Source organism: Larus michahellis, chromosome 11, assembly GCF_964199755.1.
Source record: "Larus michahellis chromosome 11, bLarMic1.1, whole genome shotgun sequence".
Taxonomy (NCBI): domain Eukaryota; kingdom Metazoa; phylum Chordata; class Aves; order Charadriiformes; family Laridae; genus Larus; species Larus michahellis.
In genome coordinates, this window is record NC_133906.1 from 17,941,968 (window position 1) to 17,961,483 (window position 19,516).

The 19,516-nt window shown below is 45.6% G+C and overlaps 1 protein-coding gene across 3 annotated transcripts in view; it reads right to left on the minus strand.

Annotated features, from left to right (window-relative positions):
* Positions 1-6,356: 6,356 nt before the first annotated feature.
* RNF130 (ring finger protein 130) overlaps positions 6,357-19,516 on the minus strand; it is a 51,230-nt gene continuing 38,070 nt past the window's right edge. The window contains exons 7-9 of one of the 3 annotated variants that reach the window (XR_012589455.1): positions 19,029-19,233; positions 16,849-17,113; positions 13,723-13,912 (exon numbers count right to left, since the gene is read on the minus strand). Coding sequence is in view for 2 of the 3 variants with exons in the window: in XM_074603603.1 (XP_074459704.1) it covers positions 8,443-8,552; positions 19,029-19,233 (315 nt within the window). In the remaining variant the exon portion in view is untranslated. Of the gene's footprint in view, positions 8,553-13,722; positions 13,913-16,848; positions 17,114-19,028; positions 19,234-19,516 lie in introns of those variants that run through there. The other 2 variants (XM_074603602.1, XM_074603603.1) reach the window with 2 other exon arrangements.

Below are 19,516 nucleotides of genomic sequence, written 5' to 3' on the forward strand. Positions count from 1 at the left end.
TGCCAGGGCAGCTCCAATTTGACAAGAGTAATGTGCTTTAAAGGTTTTATGTTTTACTTAATAGGAGCATCCTAAGCAGGCTGTTCCTTGACATCTACTGCTCATAAACTTCCCCCCCCAAATACATTTGCCCAGTGTTACGTCTGTAACGTGATGCTGACAATACTGTACACATTTCGGACGTGTGTATGTCTGAAAAGGGAGCAGAGAGTTGTTTTACAACAGAGCTCTCGCTCGCTCCCTCCCTCCCTCTCTCCCAAGGGTAAAAAGTTCTTACCACCAGCTCCCCATTTCTCTCCCAGGATCTGGAAGTCCTTCCGGGAAACATGTCGCTTGCATGTATCTTCTTCTTGTGATATCTTCTTCGTTATCAAAGATGGAGAGAGTCTGCAGTAAGTTGTTCTCCCGCCATTCCCAGTGCTTTGTGTTCTCTTTACACCAGGCAAATGAAAAATCTTCCTGTCCAGCCTGTGGGACCCACGGAAACACAGATTATTTAAATGCTCCCTCCCATTTTACATGCAGTAATTTGTGGGAGGTGTCCCTGCCCAGGGCAGGCGGTTGGAACTAGATGATTTTTAAGGTCCCTTCCAACTCTAACCATTTTATGATTCCATGATTTACTGGCAGCGAGCTCCCAGCGCAGCTTTGCAGGGGGTACGGCCCCCGGCACACTGGGGACACGTCCAGCTCTCCTGCCCAGGCTGGCGATGCTTTCCCCTCCCCTTTGGGCAGACGGGAATTCCTTTCCCCTTTTTGCAGTGAAGCACACGCCCCACTGGGTACCACCAGCATCTCGGCCGCGTCAGCCAGCCCACGCTGGGATGGGGGTCCCGGCATCCCCCTCCTGGCAGCCAGCTCCATTTTCATGCTTGTTTTGCAGCTCTGGATCCCACATGGGGCTTGTGATCAACTCCAAGGGCAGTCTTTGCAGCAAAGGAGAGCGGGAGATGCGGTTCCTTCTCAGCTCTTGGCCGCGGAGCAGCTTCCCAGTGATTTAGTGAATCGCTATCCTTGTTTTAACAACCATTAGAGAGTCCCCCCACAAACTCTGAAAGTGTTACTACAGCAGAAAATATTGACATCTACCATCCCTGCGCTTGTTGCCCAGCTCCCAGGAAGGCGGGAATGCCGTGTTTTCTTTAGGCTGTAAATCCCTTAACCCTGGGATGATCTATCTTCTGTGTTAGTGCAGCGCCCTAATCCCAGCTGGAGCCTTTGTACACTACTGTGAGGTAAATATTTATTAGCTGGCTGAGCTTTTAAGGCTCTGCCTCCAACCTGATGCCGTGGCTGTGCTTGGGAGCAGCACGCCGGGTTCTGAAGGCTGGATGTGCTGCGGGAAGGCTTCGAGGAGGTGCTGAAAGGTCCTTCCCTGCGTTTCTATCTCTGCTCCTCCTCGCTAGGTGCCATCTTTCAGGTGGCAAAACGCTGTGGGAAGGTGGATTAGTGGCTCATGTATATTCATAAGCCACTTTGAACCACGTGGCCTTTAATGGCCTGGGATTCCTAGGCACTAGTATAGCAAAATAAAACAATGTTTACTGCAGAGTGGGAAAAATCCTCTCTGAAAATGGATCTTTTGACAATGTCGTTCTACACTGTCCTCTAAGATATCATAGAATCATAGAATGTGTTGGGTGGGAAGGGACCTTTAAAGGCCATCTAGTCCAACCCCCCTGCAGTAGCAGGGACATCTTCAACTAGATCAGGTCGCTCAGAGCCTCATCAAGCCGGGCCTGGAATGTCTTCTATAGATATAAGAACTACAGGAGGGACTGGAGTCACTGGGCGATGCTCTCATCCTCCTGTATTTTGAGAGACACCAAGCTCACAAACTCCGTATTTTTAAATTGCTTTTTATTGAAATGTAGTACATTAGCAAACCCTAACTAATCGGTATACACTGTTAACATATTGGCATATACCACGTAACTACAATACAGTGTTATACTTACATCGAAACATGTCAAGAAGTTCTGCTGCTGTCAAGCTACAATTTCACAAGGGCTGGGAGGATCCAATTGTGGGGAGGGCACCGCACCCCCCCATCGCGCCCGTGTCCCCGCAGCATCCCCGTCCCTCGGCCAGACCCCCGGGAGCTGCTGGCATTTTTAGGTGATGTGGAGACACCGGTGCGGTCCACCTTGCAGCAAACCAGCTGAAACAGACTGTTCATTTTACACGCACCCAAATTGTTGGTTTTTTTAGTTGGTTGTTGTTTGCTGCAGTTTCCCGAGGCCAAAGGCTGGGGTCTTCCCTCTCTGCTGGGATGAAACGATCCCGTTTCGGTGGATTCTGTGCATAGTTAGCCGTGGCCTCGAGTAGGTGATCCCGAATAGGCACGGTCCTATAGAGAAGCTTTTAGGCTTTAACATCAACTCGCAAACTGCAGCAGGGCTGACGGGGTAAGCAGAAGAGCGATGCTATCGCTCAGTTTGCTCAGAAAGGTTATTCCCCCTTTACAGGACTAGCGCGACAGATCTTACCAGCACTGGGAGTTAAGTCTGGACGTACAGGGTGGAAAAAAGTCTACCTGCTGATACGGTGGCAACCGAGAAGGCTTTTTTTTCCCCGTGTAGCGCCTTCCAGTGCAAGCCCAAAGCGAGCCCAGGTGGGTGACGGGCTGGGACGCTGCCTCGCTGGCTGCGACGCGGGAAGAGGAGCTTCACTTTAATAACCCCAAACGCCCTGTTAAACTTTCCTGGCTTGAGAGCAGCAAAGGGCATCAGCTTTATTTTCAAGCCCAGCCTTTCCCATGCTGAGCTGTTGAGCTGTTTTCTGTGAGATCCCCCCGAACGCAGCCCAGGTAAGAGCAAAGGCTGCGGGCAGATACAGCCTTTACTGCCCGAGACAGCCAGAGGGTGTTACAGACCTGGGACACGGTAGATCAAGAGCAAATCTAACCATCAGATGCTGTTACCACAACCCAGCAGAGCTGCTCTGTTGGGAATTAGCGTCTCTTGTCCCCCTGAGGGGTTCAGGCAGCTGGAGACCGAGTCAGAGCCAGGCAAAGGCGAGGCCCGGAGGACGTGGGAAGCAGAAAAAAAAAAAAAAAAAAAAAAAAAAAAAAAAGAGGCAAACGATGCCACAAATGCACACGGCTGAGCTCAGGGCAAAGGTTAAAAACTGTCTTGCTCCTGAGGGTCTCAGCCACAGCGAGCTGCAGGTGGATGGAAGCAGAGAAGGGAATAGCCCAGAAGGAGCGAGGGAGCCTCCAGTGTCCAGTAGATTTTTGGGCTGCAAAACCCCAGTCCCAGCTGTATGACACTGGCGCGTGTTACGCCTCAGCCTTGCCACGAAATCACCCTAAATAGCTTCAACTTTCAATAAAGCCCTATTACTTCTTACTTTGCAGGAATATTAATACTTAATAACTCTATAGGGAAGGGGCTATTTTGGGGCAACACCTTATACCGCAGGGCCCTCATGTCCAGGGACCCTGGGACAGTATCCCCATAAAAAGAATAAACGTTCGGACGTTACTCATCCATCTCAGTTCATCTGGGCTTCTCCACGAGGCCAGCGGGCTGAGGAGCAAAAGGATGCTCCACGCAGGGATCCACAGACTGAGCATCCCACGACGGCAGCCCGCATCCCACAGCATCCCACGTCCCACACAGCCTGCTTTGGCCGAGAATGACCCACCAGGAACCTCCGTGCTCCCACGGACCGGGATGCTGGTTTGGAGGGATGAATCCCCTTCGAGGGGCTGGCCGGCACGGTGACGGGGAAGATGCTGGAGGCTGGGTGGATGGCAGTGCCGGCACAACGGGGATCTTCACCTGGCTCTCGGGAGGAGAAGGAAACTAGTAATAGTTGATGGGGTGGAAGGGCAGAGATTAATAGGGGAAAATTAGGAGTGTTTGGGAACGTTACAGGCCTTTAAAAAGAGTAGGTGAATGAAAGGATCAATGCCAGTGGCTTTCCTCCCCCCTCAAAGCACTTCACAAGCACCAGGGGAACCTGACGGGCCCCTGCGAGGCCAGGGTTTTGGCCAACAGGTCAGGACATCACCGATCGGGGGTTACGAAGCACCACGGCCCTGCAACGGGAGCCAAACCCCATCCCCATCCCTACTCTTGTCACTGCATCCCAGGAGGAAGGGGTAGCAGGTACCACTTTTTCTCTCCGTTATTTCAAAGACAGTGGAAACAAAGCAGAAACGCGCACCGACCCGCACAAGTACAGTCTACCTTTCTCCCGATTTCCCCTCAGTCTGGTTAATCGGAGCATCTTTCCTCTCTCAGCCCCTGCCCCGCTCAGCGGTTTCCACCCAGCGTGCCGGAGCAGCGGCTGCCCTTGGGGCAGTACCCTGCGGCGCAGCCAGGCTCGCGGGGAAGGGGAGAAAAGAGCAAAGATATCTTTAAATATAACAACGCATATGCAAGCTGTCACAGCACGTCACGCACTCTTCTGCACAGCCCGGGTTGGGAAACGAGGTCACGTACGGATGTGTAACACGGGGTGAAAAAGGAGCAAAAATTTCGCTCGTGAAGTTCAAGGTGTTTCCTGGGGTCCCGGCCCCGAGCCCCCCTGCCCTCCTCTCCCCCCGGCTCTCGTGTTCGCCCCGCCGTGTGCGGTGCCGTGCTACTTTCTTCACAGCAAAAACCAGATGACTATTAGCTAAGCAAAAAAATTACATACTTTTCAACAACCAAGCCAAGTCACTCCCCAGTAACCAGGCTGCACAGCTGCCCGAACTGCAGCTCAACCCCAGTGCCTTCATCCTTCAGCTCACGACCCACAACTGTGGCATTATCTCAAGCCTAAATTGGGCTAAATGAGTCCTGGAGCCCCAGCGTGACCCTTGCCTCCTGCAGACCTCCCTCTGCTCTCCAGTGGCTGGTAAAGCTCTTGGCTCCCCCAGGCCTTTGCGCTGTTTTACATGAGCATGTTTAAAGAAAACGGAAGATGTGCGGAATTCTCATAACATAGTCCTAAGCACATTTATTTAAGTATTTTTGGTTGTTGTTTGGCTTACGTAGGCTATGCGGCTATTCCTACAGCATCCTCGGGTGCCAAGGCAAGCATCCTAGAAGCAAGGGGACAGTGCAAACATACCAACACATGAGCTCGCTGGAGGGAGTAATCGTGAGTGTCGTTAAGTAAACTTTAACATGCTTCAAATTTAATACTTAATGTTAGTATTATAGGTAAAAAGCACACTTACAGTCTGTTTTGTTTTTTTTTACTGGCAATTATCCTCTAAGAACACAAGCAAACCTTGATTTTTACAAACGTCTTACGGGAACATGCAAATCTTTCATAGAACAGGAGACTGGGAAAGAGAAGGTGAAGTGTTTAAATAGTTTAGGGAAACGCTTGGAGATAAAAGCTTTTTTTTATATGTAGAAGTCATAAAATTAATGTTTTCCGTTAAAAAGCATTTCTCTTTTTTTTTAACCTTAAAAATGACTTTCCAAGTTACTGGCACTTACAGTTCCTGGTAGATCGCAGTAGATTTTACTTCTATGAAATGACTCAACCACACACAGCACCACTGCGGCAGAACAAGAACAACGATGCTCATCAAGCTTTTTTTTTTTGTATATACTGATTAATATTAAAAGGAAAACCTCAAACTTACCAGCATAGCCCAGAAAAATCACCCATGTTGCTGTGGTGCCTCCTGCCCATCCTAAATATGAGTAAGTAGAGGAATGCCTGCTACGGCACGTCCCAGCACGCACGTAGGGATCAATTGTTTGAACTAGCTTTTCATTTTTCCAGTGTTGCAAGATCTTCCAAATCCAGGATGTCAATTATAATCGTCAGCTCCCTTATCCAAGATGCTACAGCACGATTCCATTTTTATATCACTGTGCCAGACCCTGATCTCCACAATCAGAGGCAAACCTTCCCTCGCCCTGCTTAAAACCAAGATGTTAGGTTGGAAATAAGGAGATTTAACAAAATACAAATGATGTTATTTATTATTTTGTCTTTAGGGGCATTGTAGTTTCTAATGTTTCTAATTTCTATGCCTTTTCTAGCTTTCCTGTACACTCTGGTGCACAGCTGGTGCAAACGATCTCATCTGGAGCTGAAAAACCATCAGTTCTGGTTTTGTGCCAAAACTGTGCCCCGGTGACGTTCCCGGTGGCCTTGGGGCGAATCCCTGCATGGGGTTGAGGCAGCCCCTATGAGGGATTTGTGGGAGCATCCGTGCTCTGCCCAGCTCATGCCTTTGCCACGGTGCCAGTGGCCGGGGCGCACGGCCCAGGGCAGGCGGTTTGTATTTAACCATCAACCCCCAGGGGTTTGTCAGTTTATCGCGACCCGACTGCCCGCCGCGGCTCAAAACAAGCCCTATAACATCCCTGAAAGGTGGTGATTTTTTTTTTTTTCTCTTGGGTGCTTGTTTTCAGAAGTCCCCCACTCTCACGTGCCCGCCTGCTGGCATCTCAGCGGATGTAATTACGAAAACAGGGGTTGCTCAATCAGCCCTTCTGCCACCCCCCCGAGCGCTGTACCGGCCCCGTAGGAGCTGGGCTGAGGAGCTGTGCCCCGGCTCGCCGGGAGCTGCCCCTGCTTCGCACATCCGCAAGGAGAGGAAGGATGCCGGCCGCGACCCGCTGTCGCTCCAGCCACCGGCTGGCATTTTCTGCGACCTTCACTTCTGGAGAAAGCCACTTCACCAGGAGAAAGGGGGCGTTAAAATTGTGCTCTTAAAAAGTTGGGGGCCTCAGCGTATTTCTAGAGCGAGCTGAATGACAATAAAAGCGCATTCGGTAAATACGAACGTGGGTATTATGAGAAAAGCCTCCCACCACCCACTCCTGAATTATCAGATTAAATAAAGCTGACGCACAGCAACAAAAGTCAAAGCACGCCCGGCAAAGAGGATCATTTCCTCATTTTACAGAGCTGGGTTTTTCTTTTTCTCTTAAACATCTGTGTTAAAGAGACAGCTGAACCACACTTCAGGTAAGGATATACGTAAGCAGACTGCTATACAATTAGAAAACATAATAAAGGAGGGAAAATTCCCCCGCTTGTAGCAAAAGCGGATGGAATTAAAGCGTGGCAGGGTATGTCTTACCTTTCTTTTTGGCTTAACTGATTTCTCAAGATTCCTACACAGAGGGTGAAGCTTTGTTTCACGTTACAAGGACACAAATGCGTTTCTACACCTACGGTAACTCAGACTGCAATGGAGAAAAAAGCCGAACATTCATTAAACGGCGATGCATTGTCCGGTAGGAAAAGGTGGAGCAGAAGCGCTCGCTCCTCCACGTCTGCTCATTTGAGGAACGTCGTGGACGACTTAACTCCAGAGGCTCCTCTCTCGCTCTCCGTTTCTGCATTGCTCTTTCAGAAGCTTGCAAGCAATACTCATTTCCCCGCCGCTTTTGCCACACACCGCTAAAAACTGAGTTTTCCTGCAGAGCGTCAAAGCAGTTGCTGCTTTCCTTTCTTCTGCTGCTTTCTGCATTCCCGTTATTGATGTCAGTGGGAAAGGGCACGGCTCAGAGAATGTGTTTGTTATTTAACTGTTGCAGATCCCAATGGGAGAACGGGATAAGAAGCTTACCTCTTTTCTTCTCTGTAATGCCAACATGCTGGCTTTTAAAAAACCTCAGTGAAAAAATCAGTGGACTTTTTTTAACCCCTCCCCCCCCCCCCAAAGTTAAGTGAGAAAGCTAATTAGATTCCTGCATATTTCAAAAAGTCTAATGGTTTTCAGGTAGATCAAGTGCTGGTTCTGTGAATGTCCTCTCTACAGAAAGAGACTCACTCGACTTGAGCACACGGAAGGACCAAAAGGATATTCTGTGTAGGCCATTTTTCTCCTGCTTCAATTGCATTGGAGAAAAAAACCCAAGCATCAAGTTCCTTGAAATCTCTCTGCAAACGCAGGTCCTCTCCGCAGCTTTAACGTCAGACTGGCTCGCTATTGCCCGGGGTTACGCGGGTTGTAGGAAACTCAATGCACTTATAAAGGTCCCTTTCAGAAGGGGCTATTTCACAGTAAGGTTATGGGTTGACCGAGATATACGAGTGCTTTTACCAGTCACTGGCCATCTCCTCTACAACCAGTTCCCTTTCTGACGTTGCCCAACCATCTGGACAATTAAAAAAACTGGAAACAGCAGACGCCTGTGTAAGAGAGGCATTTGCAGTTACAACACAAACTCTTAGGACCACCGTAAAACCTCTTCTGCATCGCCGCGGCTGGACCGACACAGCTCCCCATGCTGTTACTCAGCAATTTCCATCAGACAACCTTGCTTGCCCGCAACTCTTCGTCAGCTCAAAGATGCCACCCTCAGAAACCACCACAGCCGGTCTTCCGTCTTTGCAATCGAGAAGGCGGGTTCGTGTTCTGGAAAAAGCAGCTCTTCTTCAGACAAAGGAGATCCATGGAAAGAGTACACAACAATAGGAATGAGAAATGAAAAAAACGGAAAGAGGGCCAGGAAGGAGCATGGATTCCTTTCAGGTTTTGTTCTCGTCGTACATGTCCAAGGCGGGCTCGATGGCTGAGAACTCGCTCTCGTAGACCAGGCTTCGAGGGGACAGAGAGTTACGATGAAAGAAGTGACTGCCTACAAGAGGTAGAACAAAACCTCATTAGGAACACACGTGAACAACGTTAAGAACTGAGTTAAGCATCCTCATACACAGCTGCTGGCCGCAAACACAGTATGCCCAGAAAAAATAGCCGCCCTTTAACGCAAACCAGTAATAGCCATATGAAATAGTTCACCTAAACAGTTTGTGTGCTCCCCTGCCAGTTTAAAGCAACGGCTTTCCACACGCACGAACAATCCCACCTCAAATGGTTCTTTCAGGTAAAACAGGTCAAGTCTGAGCAAGGCTGGGGCAGGCCAGAGTTTTGCGCTCGGTGCTTGCTGTCGATTTACAGCCTTGGGAAGCAGGCACGAGCTTCCTCGAGAAGCCCAAAACCCTTTGGTCGGTGCCCAGGTCCCCATGCCACGCACCGGCACAAAGCACGCCCGCACGAGGTGGAAAGGAATGAGGAGGATGAGCGAGGAGGTCACCAAGGATCATCCCACTGATGCTGCTGAGACCCTGACCTCCTCCAGAGCTCAGCAACCTCCATCCACCCGGAGTCGCCTTCTAGAAACTATGCGCTTCCTTACACAGACCCAAAGGAGACCCAACCCTCTTCTCCAACACTGGTGATACGCGAAACAAGCACCAAGTGGCTGTTGACAGATGTTCATTTTTTCCCTCGGCAGGAGTTAAACCTGGTGTTCCCGTGGTTCCCCGAACCCACAGATGTGTTTTGCGAGGAGCCCAGCCCTCGCTGGTGTACAAATGGTTCTCTCTGAAAGCAGCTATCAGATCAGGCCCTTGGCCAGAACGTTTCATTACTCAGTTTCTCGATCCCAGGGGGAATTAGCTGGGAGCAGTGCTGCCATGTTACAGTACGCCAGGCAGCCACACCAGCCAAACTGGAGGCAACTGAAAAGCTTCCAAGTTCATCAAGAAGGCACTCGGCAAACCAAGGTGCCCCCAGTTCCAGGCACCAGTGGAGCAAGATCCTTAGGGGACTACAGTTTTAGCCCTGGCAGAATTGAGGTGCTTAAATCCTCCTTTCCTTGCCAAATTTTGAGTCCAGCCTACACCATTCTGAAATAAAGAGCTTACAAAAGGTATGAGGGAGGAAGAATTCAACTGCTACCGTCCAAAACAGCTTTTCTCCTTCCCCACTCACCCAAAAGACAGAGATTCAGAAAAGAAAGAAAAAAAAAAAAGTTGACCTTATTTAGTTTAAAAATAAAAAGCTAGAGTTATAATTAAATGCATAGAATTGTTGAAAGAGCAAAAGTGAAGATGAATTTTGCACTTATCACCAAAAGCCAGTACACACGCTCACTCCACCACTCGCACTGAGAAGGGGAAGTTCTCATAGGCAAATTAATTTATTTTTGATCTTGTAGTTAACTGAAACAAGAGCGAAAGCAGAGTTACGTTGCGTAGGAGCGAATTGCTCATTCTGCCAGGAGCGTATACCCAGCTACTTGGAAGAAGTCTACAGCGTTAGCATATGCTTTGCAGAGGCAGTCAGTAGAGGAGGATGAACACCCCAATGTATAGGTTTCTGAACCTGATGAACCCTCTCCCAAATTTACAGGTTTAAAAAAACCCCCATAAATTAGAAAAACGTTGATTTTTTGAGGGAACACACATTTGGACCTATGATTTCCAGCTGATCATAGCCTGTATCAAACAAAAACACCCCCGAAACTACCCTGAAATTATACCAGATAAAACTGATTTCAAGATTCTTCTGCAATTTGTGTTATGGGTCAGGATCATTTGATTTTTGATGCCTGAGCCTCAGCTTGCAGTCAAAATAAGCCATGGATACTGGACGTTTCATCTCCCTTTCCTCCACCCGCTGAAACGTTACACACCGAACAGCCAACGCTGAAACGAAAAAAAGGGGATTCTGAAAGCTCGGTGTTGCTTTTGTTTTCATTACACAAAAATCAAACAAGGGAGTAGGAAGCAGACAGCCCAGGCAGTCATTTCCTCTGTGCGCGCCCAGGCTTCCACTCCGGCAGACTCAAGGGGGAGATTTAATCAACAGGCAGACAGGTCATCTGACAACAGATTTTTTAAAAATTAATCTGGAAAAAGGCATTATATACCCAACGCCTCTAAAATTATTTACTGTGATGTTTTCTTGCTTCTTGGCAAAAAAAAAAAAAAATAGAAAAAAATTTAAGCCACCCACTTCCAGGGAGGCTGCACGTTTCCATACAGATCCAAATCCCTTGGCTTTCATACCGCTTTTGGGACACATTGTTCAGTCTTTTCCTAAATATCTCCCTCCTCCACTGTTCAGAGCAGCCCGCCCCGTGCTGAAAAACCAGCTGCTGCTTGGTACGTTGGGAAACACTCGCTCTTCAGGTGCTCCAATAACCGCGTCTGTGTCATTACCCACAACTGACAGACACAGAAACGGAGTCAGCAGGGCACAGCGACCCAGCTACGCGCTTCTTACGGCAGAAAATTGCTAGTGCTCCTTTAAAACTGTGGCATCAGTCCAGCGGATAAACTTACCGAACAGATGTATTTTAAGGACAAGCAGAAACATCTACAGTTCCAAACTCGCCTTATGAATCTCTCCTTCCCATTTTGCACTTATTAAGAAAGATCAAGATTGATCCTTTAGGTATAGGAACAAACGGGAAGTCTGCTTTCAGTTTTAATACATGAAAATTAATCCTTCAGTGCTCTCTGCCACTGTTCTTCATTATATCCTTAAAAAGAACTTTTCAGATAACTTGTATTGAGTCTGAAAATAAACATAATACCCTGGAATTCATCTTTATACCTACTGTTGGATGCTACAGAAGTGGGCACAACACCTCAGCCAAAAAATTGGGAGACACGGCACTGCTGTAGCTCTGCAGGTGCATCAGGAGGAAGCATCACTTGGTGTTCCCTTTCCACCTGAAAGTATTTTAATGCCCTCGGTCATTAATCAGGGCCACCTTCTGCCACAAGCTGCAGTCCCTCCACAGCTCCTCCGGCACAGCAGCTTTGTAATGCGGAAATCCGATCACAGCACTCCCTATCTCGGATAATCTGTTTTAGACACCCTCCTGGGTAAGGAACAGAGCAGGGTTATTTCATAAAGCATCCTTCCCCCGAAGCCAGCTGTTCAGCAAGGCACTGAACTGTACACCCTGTTAAACACCCTTCTGCCGGCCTTCCAACATCTGGAAAGAGGGACCGGCTCTTCTGTCACTGTTCAATCTCCTTCTTGTGTCCATCCAGAGTCAAAAAATTGAGTTTCTGGGATGGTGCAGAGTCCACCTTCGAATATATTTAGTTCATTAACAGGATGAACTTACATTGCTAGCCTGACCTGTAATTAACCTAGCAGATACTGTCTGTATTTTTATTAACACATTGTCCAGACAACTGTTAGAGGCTCAAAAGAAAGATTAAAAAGATGGCCCTGGGTTATTTAAATCCTCTACGGAGGGAAATGCACTAGAAGCCCTGTCAACCATTTTGTTCCCGATATCACTCAACTTCTGCTGCTGCTGCTCTGCTGCAGAAACATGAACTGGAACTGCCTGTGGCGCCTTTTGTGTCTGGGTCACCGTCCCTGCTTGTCCCTCCCCACGGCATTAAAAAACACTTAGGGATTTTTGTTTCAGGAGACAAGCGCAAACTTACCCATTTTACTATTGCTCTTGAGAGAGGGGTGGAAACCCCCCCCCCCCCTTCACATCACCCTTTTGTTTCATCGCCCATACCCCAGGTGATGCCCTAACCACATCCCTCCATTTCTGGCACCAACGCTCACTGGACAAACGCTGTATTTTACAAGGAGACAGTCCTCAGACACGGTACGTCTGAGGGTTTTTTCGTTTCATGAGTAAGTCCAATGGGGTTTTCCAGTCTTTCAAATCGCACTTAACTGCTCTATTGATTGTTTTCATGTTTCTTTCAAAATTTCACAAGGACGCACTGAAAAACAATTCTATTTGATGTACTAAAGCTATCACATACTTCATTTCTTATTAGAAAAGCTGCCTTCTCAGCTGAAGCCTGCTGGACGGATAAGAATTAAGAAACTATTTTAATGTAGGCTCTGGCCGTGTTCCTAAATTCTAAAAGTGCCTATACATAAAAATAAAATTAAATTAAATCTTCTATTTCCCAGTACATAAAAAAAATTAAATCTTACAGTAAAATTGGTTCTCTCTGTTCGTTTAATTAAATTAGAAAGCACTAAGTTTCAAACGTCTCCATCTCCATGCAAGAACAACAAAAACAAACAAGCGCAGAAGAGGTTTTAACTTCTATCAATTAGATTTTCCTTACCGATTTGTTACCTTCGTCTACCCATCTCATTAACGCAAAGCATTAGCATTTGGCTGCGAATCAGAGCCGCATGTTTTAACTGAGGGTTGTGCAATCCCTCCTGGTGCCGCTTGCATAAGGAAAGGAGTGTGAAAGAGCCTGAGCGAGGACGGCGATGAGAGATGTTTTCCCTCTGCCTCCTCACCAGTAAAGCAGCCACGGCAAGAAGGGACACGTCTGCGTGGGGTTTTACCTTACAGTACAGGCCATTATCAATCTTCCACGAGCCGAGTTTGAACGAAACACTAACCCCTGTCGCTAATACGAAAGGAGGCTTCGCAGACGACTGTGGGGGAAAAACACCACTTTTTCACTTGGTGTTGGGGAGGAAGAAGTGGTTTAGAGCAGCTTCGCTTTTATCAGAAGGAAGGGTGGGGTGAAAGCAAAAGACAGAAAATGTTTACGAGTTGTATGCCCAGAAAACAGCGTTGCAAGCCTTCAGCAATGACTGACCTGAAGACAGAAATCACACTCCAGTCCTCCCAGCATGACACAGGAGTGTTACAGGAGGAGAACTGGAGAAAATGTTCTTATTTCAAATTAATTCTCAGCTGGAGTCAAGGTAAGCCTGTTGTATACTAGAACACTCGGCCCAGCTTTTTTCCTTAACCAGTTGGCATGGAGCGATTGCCAATAATACTCTTGCTTGTCGTTCCAGCGCGGGGTGGCATCCTAAGAACGGCACCGCGTGCGATTTCCACTTGACAGCTCGTGTCCCAAAATGAAAGGAGAGGAATACACATCCGCAAAGATGAAATCATTCAAAGGAAAGAAAGCACCTTGTAAAGTTTATAAAAGGCTGTCAGACTTAAGGACTAACACAGTTAAGTCCAAGGAAAATAAAATTCTCACAGAGTAAGATTTCATAATTAAAGTTTTTTTATTTCTTCACTTTTTCCTTAATACAAAGCTTTGGCATCAGCAAATTTTATGAAAAAATAGAATGTACTAAATAATTGCTTGTGCTGCATGATCGATAAATGATGCACAAAAATAGGTGTCTCTCTCCGAGGCAATCGTCCGGAAAGCATTTCTTCAATACCATTCTGCTCTGTGGGGAAGGAAAAAAAAAAAAAAAGGGAACAAAATATTTATATTGAAGTTAATACTGCCAATACTTAAAAAACCCCCTAAATAAAAAAACCCCGTAAGTTAGTAAGAAATGACGAATTGTACAAAGCCAGAGCATTAAAAGGGGTCTGCACTCCTTAAGTCACTCTTACAGGACCAGGAAAACAGACGGATCAGCCAGAAGTCTGAGCGCTTCTAAACTTCTGAGGAAACTCCATCTGCTACTGAAAACTTCCTCTGAGTAGCGCTAGCCAACATGGGGCCTTTTTGGACTTGAAAACACAATTATACAGTAATTTCTGACCGTTCCCCAAGAAGCAAAGCAAAATACGCTTCTTTTGTTCCTTTCAATCACAACCTAAAGAATTTAATAGTAATAGTGCAGGAATATTATGAGACCAAGAGAAAGAAGCTGGTTCCTTATTTTCTTATCACTGAAGACAATGTTTACTTTTATCAGGAGCTATTCAAAAATGTGTATGTGTGTGTATATATACATACACGCGAACGTGTATGTATACAGTTAGATATTTATACATACGCAACTCCAGAACTATTGCTCTGAATAAATATATTTAAGCTGTGGGAAGGACATAGGGGAAAAAAAAAAGGATCAGGACATGAGGACATGTTTTTAAGGGAGTTTTCATGCGGAGAATATTTGGCACCTTTTACTTGCATCAGCATATTATGTGGCCTCATTCTTGCTACTGTTGTTTTCTGATAAGAAAAAACCCTCAGCTTCCTCTTGAAACACCACCATAACAAGCGTAGCGTATGCCAGCACTGCTTTTTATATGGAGAACAGCATAAAAAGCAGGTATGCTGTTATGACATTTAATAGAAATCACAATGAAAGGGAGCTGCCACATAATTGGCATGATACTCAGCAGCAGAAATGCTGTCAGGCACTGGGGAACATAAGGTGTCAATGAAACAATAAATCTAAGAATCAGTGTCATACACACACACATTTTAAACTGTCTAAAACTAGTCGAACCTAGCAGCACTCGCGGAGGCTGCTTAGATCCCAAAGGATTCAGTCGAAAAGCTGAGGTTAAAGGCTACAAGTAGGTACCCCAGTTACCCAAGTAGGTGATTTTTGACGGCTCTGGTTTCTGTGGTTGCTAGTTTTCATAAGTCTGCCTAAAAGTATACGCTTATATATGCTCGCGTTTTCATTCCTGCCACTGGGGAAGGGATCTCTCCTCACATCAGCACGCCCTTTGTTTGTACTAAGGGAACATCACTGTGAAAACACTTCTCTGGAGGCCCAAACTGTCTGCCAATGTGAGGCAGCTTGTCCTTTCAGTAAAAATAGACCCAGATCCCACTGAGCAAAAGACAACAAAAAGAAGAGTTGCAAGGCAAGGCAGAAATGCAACTGCTATCAGTGCCCACATCTGGATGATACCATATGGGCTACAGTTCCTTTGTCTTTTTCCTAATGATGTGGAAATGCCAAGAAACGCAGACATTCCTGTTTCACAACTCATCTTGCTCCCTGCTTTCCCAAGCTGTTTTTCAGTGCAGATTAACTACGTTCAGCCACAGCGATGTTGCCAAGCTGCTGACTGACAGTTGCAATTTCAAGATTTTGACAAATGGGAAAAAAACCCTAATAATCAGGAGACTTGATAGGGCTATTTGAAGTTCCAAAACGTTTCTTCATTAAGCCCTTTTAGAACTAGCATCTGAAAAGAAGAGGAAATGAAGATTTGCAAATTAATGGTAATCAAAGGTTATTGGTGACCAAAACCTCCGGGAACTTGTTTTAATCCCATCCTGAGGAAGATAAGCTTGAAAGTGTATAAATTTTACACTGGAGACTATTAGACATGTTTCCATCTTACTGAGGACACCCTATATTTTCCAGAGAGCACTGAAAGTCAAAAAAGAGCTTCTTTCTCTTATCTCAAAACAAAACAAAAAAAAACCCAAAACAAAAAAAAGGAAGTCATATTTATAAAGCTGTATTTCCAGGCTGTGCAGGAGACAGCCTTTGAATCTCACCCCACTTTTGCTAAGAGATCAACACATTTAATGGACACTCAGCTGGGTCAAGATGTCCAGAGACAAAGGAAGATGTTGACGCTTTCCCCTCCCCAAATAAACAAACTATGATTAAGCATATATCACGAGCCCAGATGTTCCCTACACCTAAAATGAAAATAGCCAGATGTACCTAGCCAGTGTATCTGCAGCACGGATTTATACTTGCTCACAGACAGGACTCTAAAAACAGATTGGAAGTCATGTGCTGGAGTAATTTCTTGTCCAGCCTGTCTGAAGGGAGGCACTGGGGGTGTCTATAAAAATTACGGAAGCGTGGATGTCTTTAAGCACTCCTTTGACTGCAATTCTTAAGCACACTAAAACGAGAGGTCACAAGACTGGCCTTTTCATCTCTCCCTCTCCTATGAGCAAAAAGGTAGTTTTCTATTTAAAAACCTTTTTTCTTAGCTGAAAGCATGCCAACTAGCAATACAGATTTTTTTTTTTTTTTAATATGAAGTCAACTAAGAAATTGAGGTGAAAACTGTCAAAGGTAACTGATGGTAGTAATTTCTGGCTCTGCCAGGCGAATTTTGAACATGGGGATTTAATGGCAGAAATCTAATGTTTATGCAGACCGCTGATCAAAACCCGAATATAAATGGTCTCTCTTTTCTCCCTTCCACGTCTCCCCTTGGCAAGGAGTTTTCCTCAGACAATCCAGTTAAATATAAATTAAGAGAGACTTTAGATGTTACCCTGGAACCTACAGACTTACATTCGAAAAAAGCAGAAAAGGCATTTGACACCTTGAAAACTGCATTTTTTTTCCCCTTCTCTGTTCTCTTGGTATTTGTTCCCAATGTTGTCCATGACACACACCCACCAGAAATACATAAAAACATCTGAATATTTACTTACTCATTAGCATTCAAGCTAGCTGTGGCTTTGATGATCATGTAGCAGAGTGTAAGGGCACTGAGGAGGCCAAAACTGGCAATAATAAACCATTCTTCTGTTGACAAAGGAAAGGGAGGAAATCACTCGTGGGAGAAGGCTTATGTCAAAGCGATGCCAATATTTCCCTCAAACACCACTGGCGGAAGGCAAGAGGCTTCTAAGCCATGACTGGCACCAGGAGGTGAAGCAGAAGGAGATTAGCCACAGAGTTACTGACTGGAGAAGGCTAGCAAAGAAGAAGTGGAGAGAGGTGTGGAAAAAAAGCATGGCACAACAATATTTCCTGGCTGAGCCCAAGGGTTAGTGATAAAGAAAGGTTACTTAACAATGTAAAGGGAAATGCAGGAACAAGGGAAAATGCAATGGAAACTCTGTCCGCCCTCAAGTCAGAAAGACGACTGTCGGGGTTGGTTTACGTTTGCTGAGATGCAGCTCTTCACATAAGCACACCCAACATACTTTCACACCCGTGTCTTCGCCCCCTCCCTCCTGAATAAATGCTATAGTGTTACTTTAAAAAAAAAAACAACAACAAACCAACCAACAAAAAACAGGATAGCTTGTTCAACAGTAAAACATAACTAGAGTTTCCCATTTAACAGACAGGAATACAATATGGAAAAATAATTTCAACATTAGTGTACACAGACACATTAAAAAATAAGATGTAGTATAAAGAAGGCTATTAAAGAATGTTCAGCATTCAAAGTTCTCCCTCCTCAAGATCAATTTGGCACATGGTAATAGATCGGAATACAAACACTTTTGTTGAATACGGCTTTTGGTTTAACTCTCATGCATCAAAGAATGCATGTGTCATCCATAAAATCCAAACATTTGAACAGCCTTTTCTAATGCTTTATTTTATAAACATTGTCAGAATGAACTGTTGCTGATTATTTCTTGTTTTACCCTGGCATCCCATCTGTGCAAGAGCAGTACCACAGTTGGGAACAGGCAGTAAAAACACCTTCTGCAAAACCAAGTAGTGAAAAGTTTCAGTTAGGGTAGAGAGTTCCCCCACCCAGGACAAGGAAAGCAGCACGCCGACAGATTTGCTCTCTGTTCAACAGTCTGAATACAAGGTGAATCAGATGTCGAACACTGCATGACAAAGTGACTTGCTGGCTTTGTAAAGATTTTCTATGTGGATTTCTCCTTCTCAGATCAGGACATTCCTGGATATGGACTATGTGTTTCATAAGATGATATTTTTTTTAATGAAGCATTTACTTTGCTACAGCATCTAAACAAACACTCCAGTGGACTGTATCAGTTACACTAGCTCTTTTTTATATATATATATATATCTATCTATCAGTGGCAAACAGTGTCACTAAGCTCAATATATCTATCACAGATGTACATAAGCAAAATACAAGGAGAAAATCGGACTGTTGTACAGCATGGATTCTATTTTTGCAATTCAGCCAGAAAAACAACCATTCGTGCATCAAATTGAGACTGTACAGCATATGGAAAAATGATGCAATTCCACACATGTTGTATTCATTATAGTGCTACTACACACTAAGAACCCTAGGTAAAATCCAGCGAGTGGAAATTTCCCATGCTGTTCTTACAGATAGGAGCTTACAAGCAGTGCAGGAACTGTTTTCTTATGTCACAAAACACTTGGACAACATTCAAATGTGGGCACATCAAATACTTCTTTTTAATTCACAAATTTTGTAAGAAAAACTATCTGCTAAGAGATGTCAGAATTCTAGTTCTTAGTGGAAAAAAAAGTGTCTGCAGAAATAGTAATCAGCCTAAATATTTACATTTGTATAAATTATTGCATGTAAGGTATTCTGAAAAGGTAAATAATGGTTTTGGCAATCCAGCTGCTCGGACTGGCTACCAAATTCAGGAAGGTTATTTTCTTGCCATTTCAGTTCACCCAGTGCCCTCTGCATGCAGATCTAAATGGATATACCATTAATAACGAAGTGTTGGCACTGTCGTACCTAGAGTTACCAGTTTCAACATGGAGCATATGCCTCCTAAGAGACACCGAGGTCACCTTTGTCCCTGCAGGGAGATCCTTCACCACAGCCCTGCAGCACAGAGCGACAGCCGAGCAAGTGCCACATACCAGGAAAACCATAGAACAGTACTGGAAGCCAAAGAAAACTTACTTGTCACAGCAATGTTGATCTCTCCTGACCTTGGCGTTAGCTCTCCGTCCTGGGGCAGCTGTGACATCCCGGAGGTGCGCAGGGGCTCCAGGCTGAGAGAGCTGTCATTGGCAAAATCGCCAAGTGCTGACCGCCGGCCGGCTGGCTGGCCTCTGCTGAGCCTTTCCATGTCAAAGGCTACGTTATCTGTACATGGCACATTTGGCTGGAAAAACAAGCGATTCCACATTACAATGGTGAATATTCTACATGTAGCAAACCCGTAAATTGAGTGAAATCACACAACACACTATCAGCCGCTGTGACTGTCCTCACAGGAGAGAAACACACGACTTAGCAAGTTCTATCCGAAGTTGCACCTTCGGTGCACCTTCCAGGGGTGGAGAAAGCAGCAGGAAATGGGATTAAGATTCAAGAAAGGGACTCAAATACGCCTGTATCATAGCCTGTGCCTGTATGGTTTACTACCATGAGCAATGATGACATGC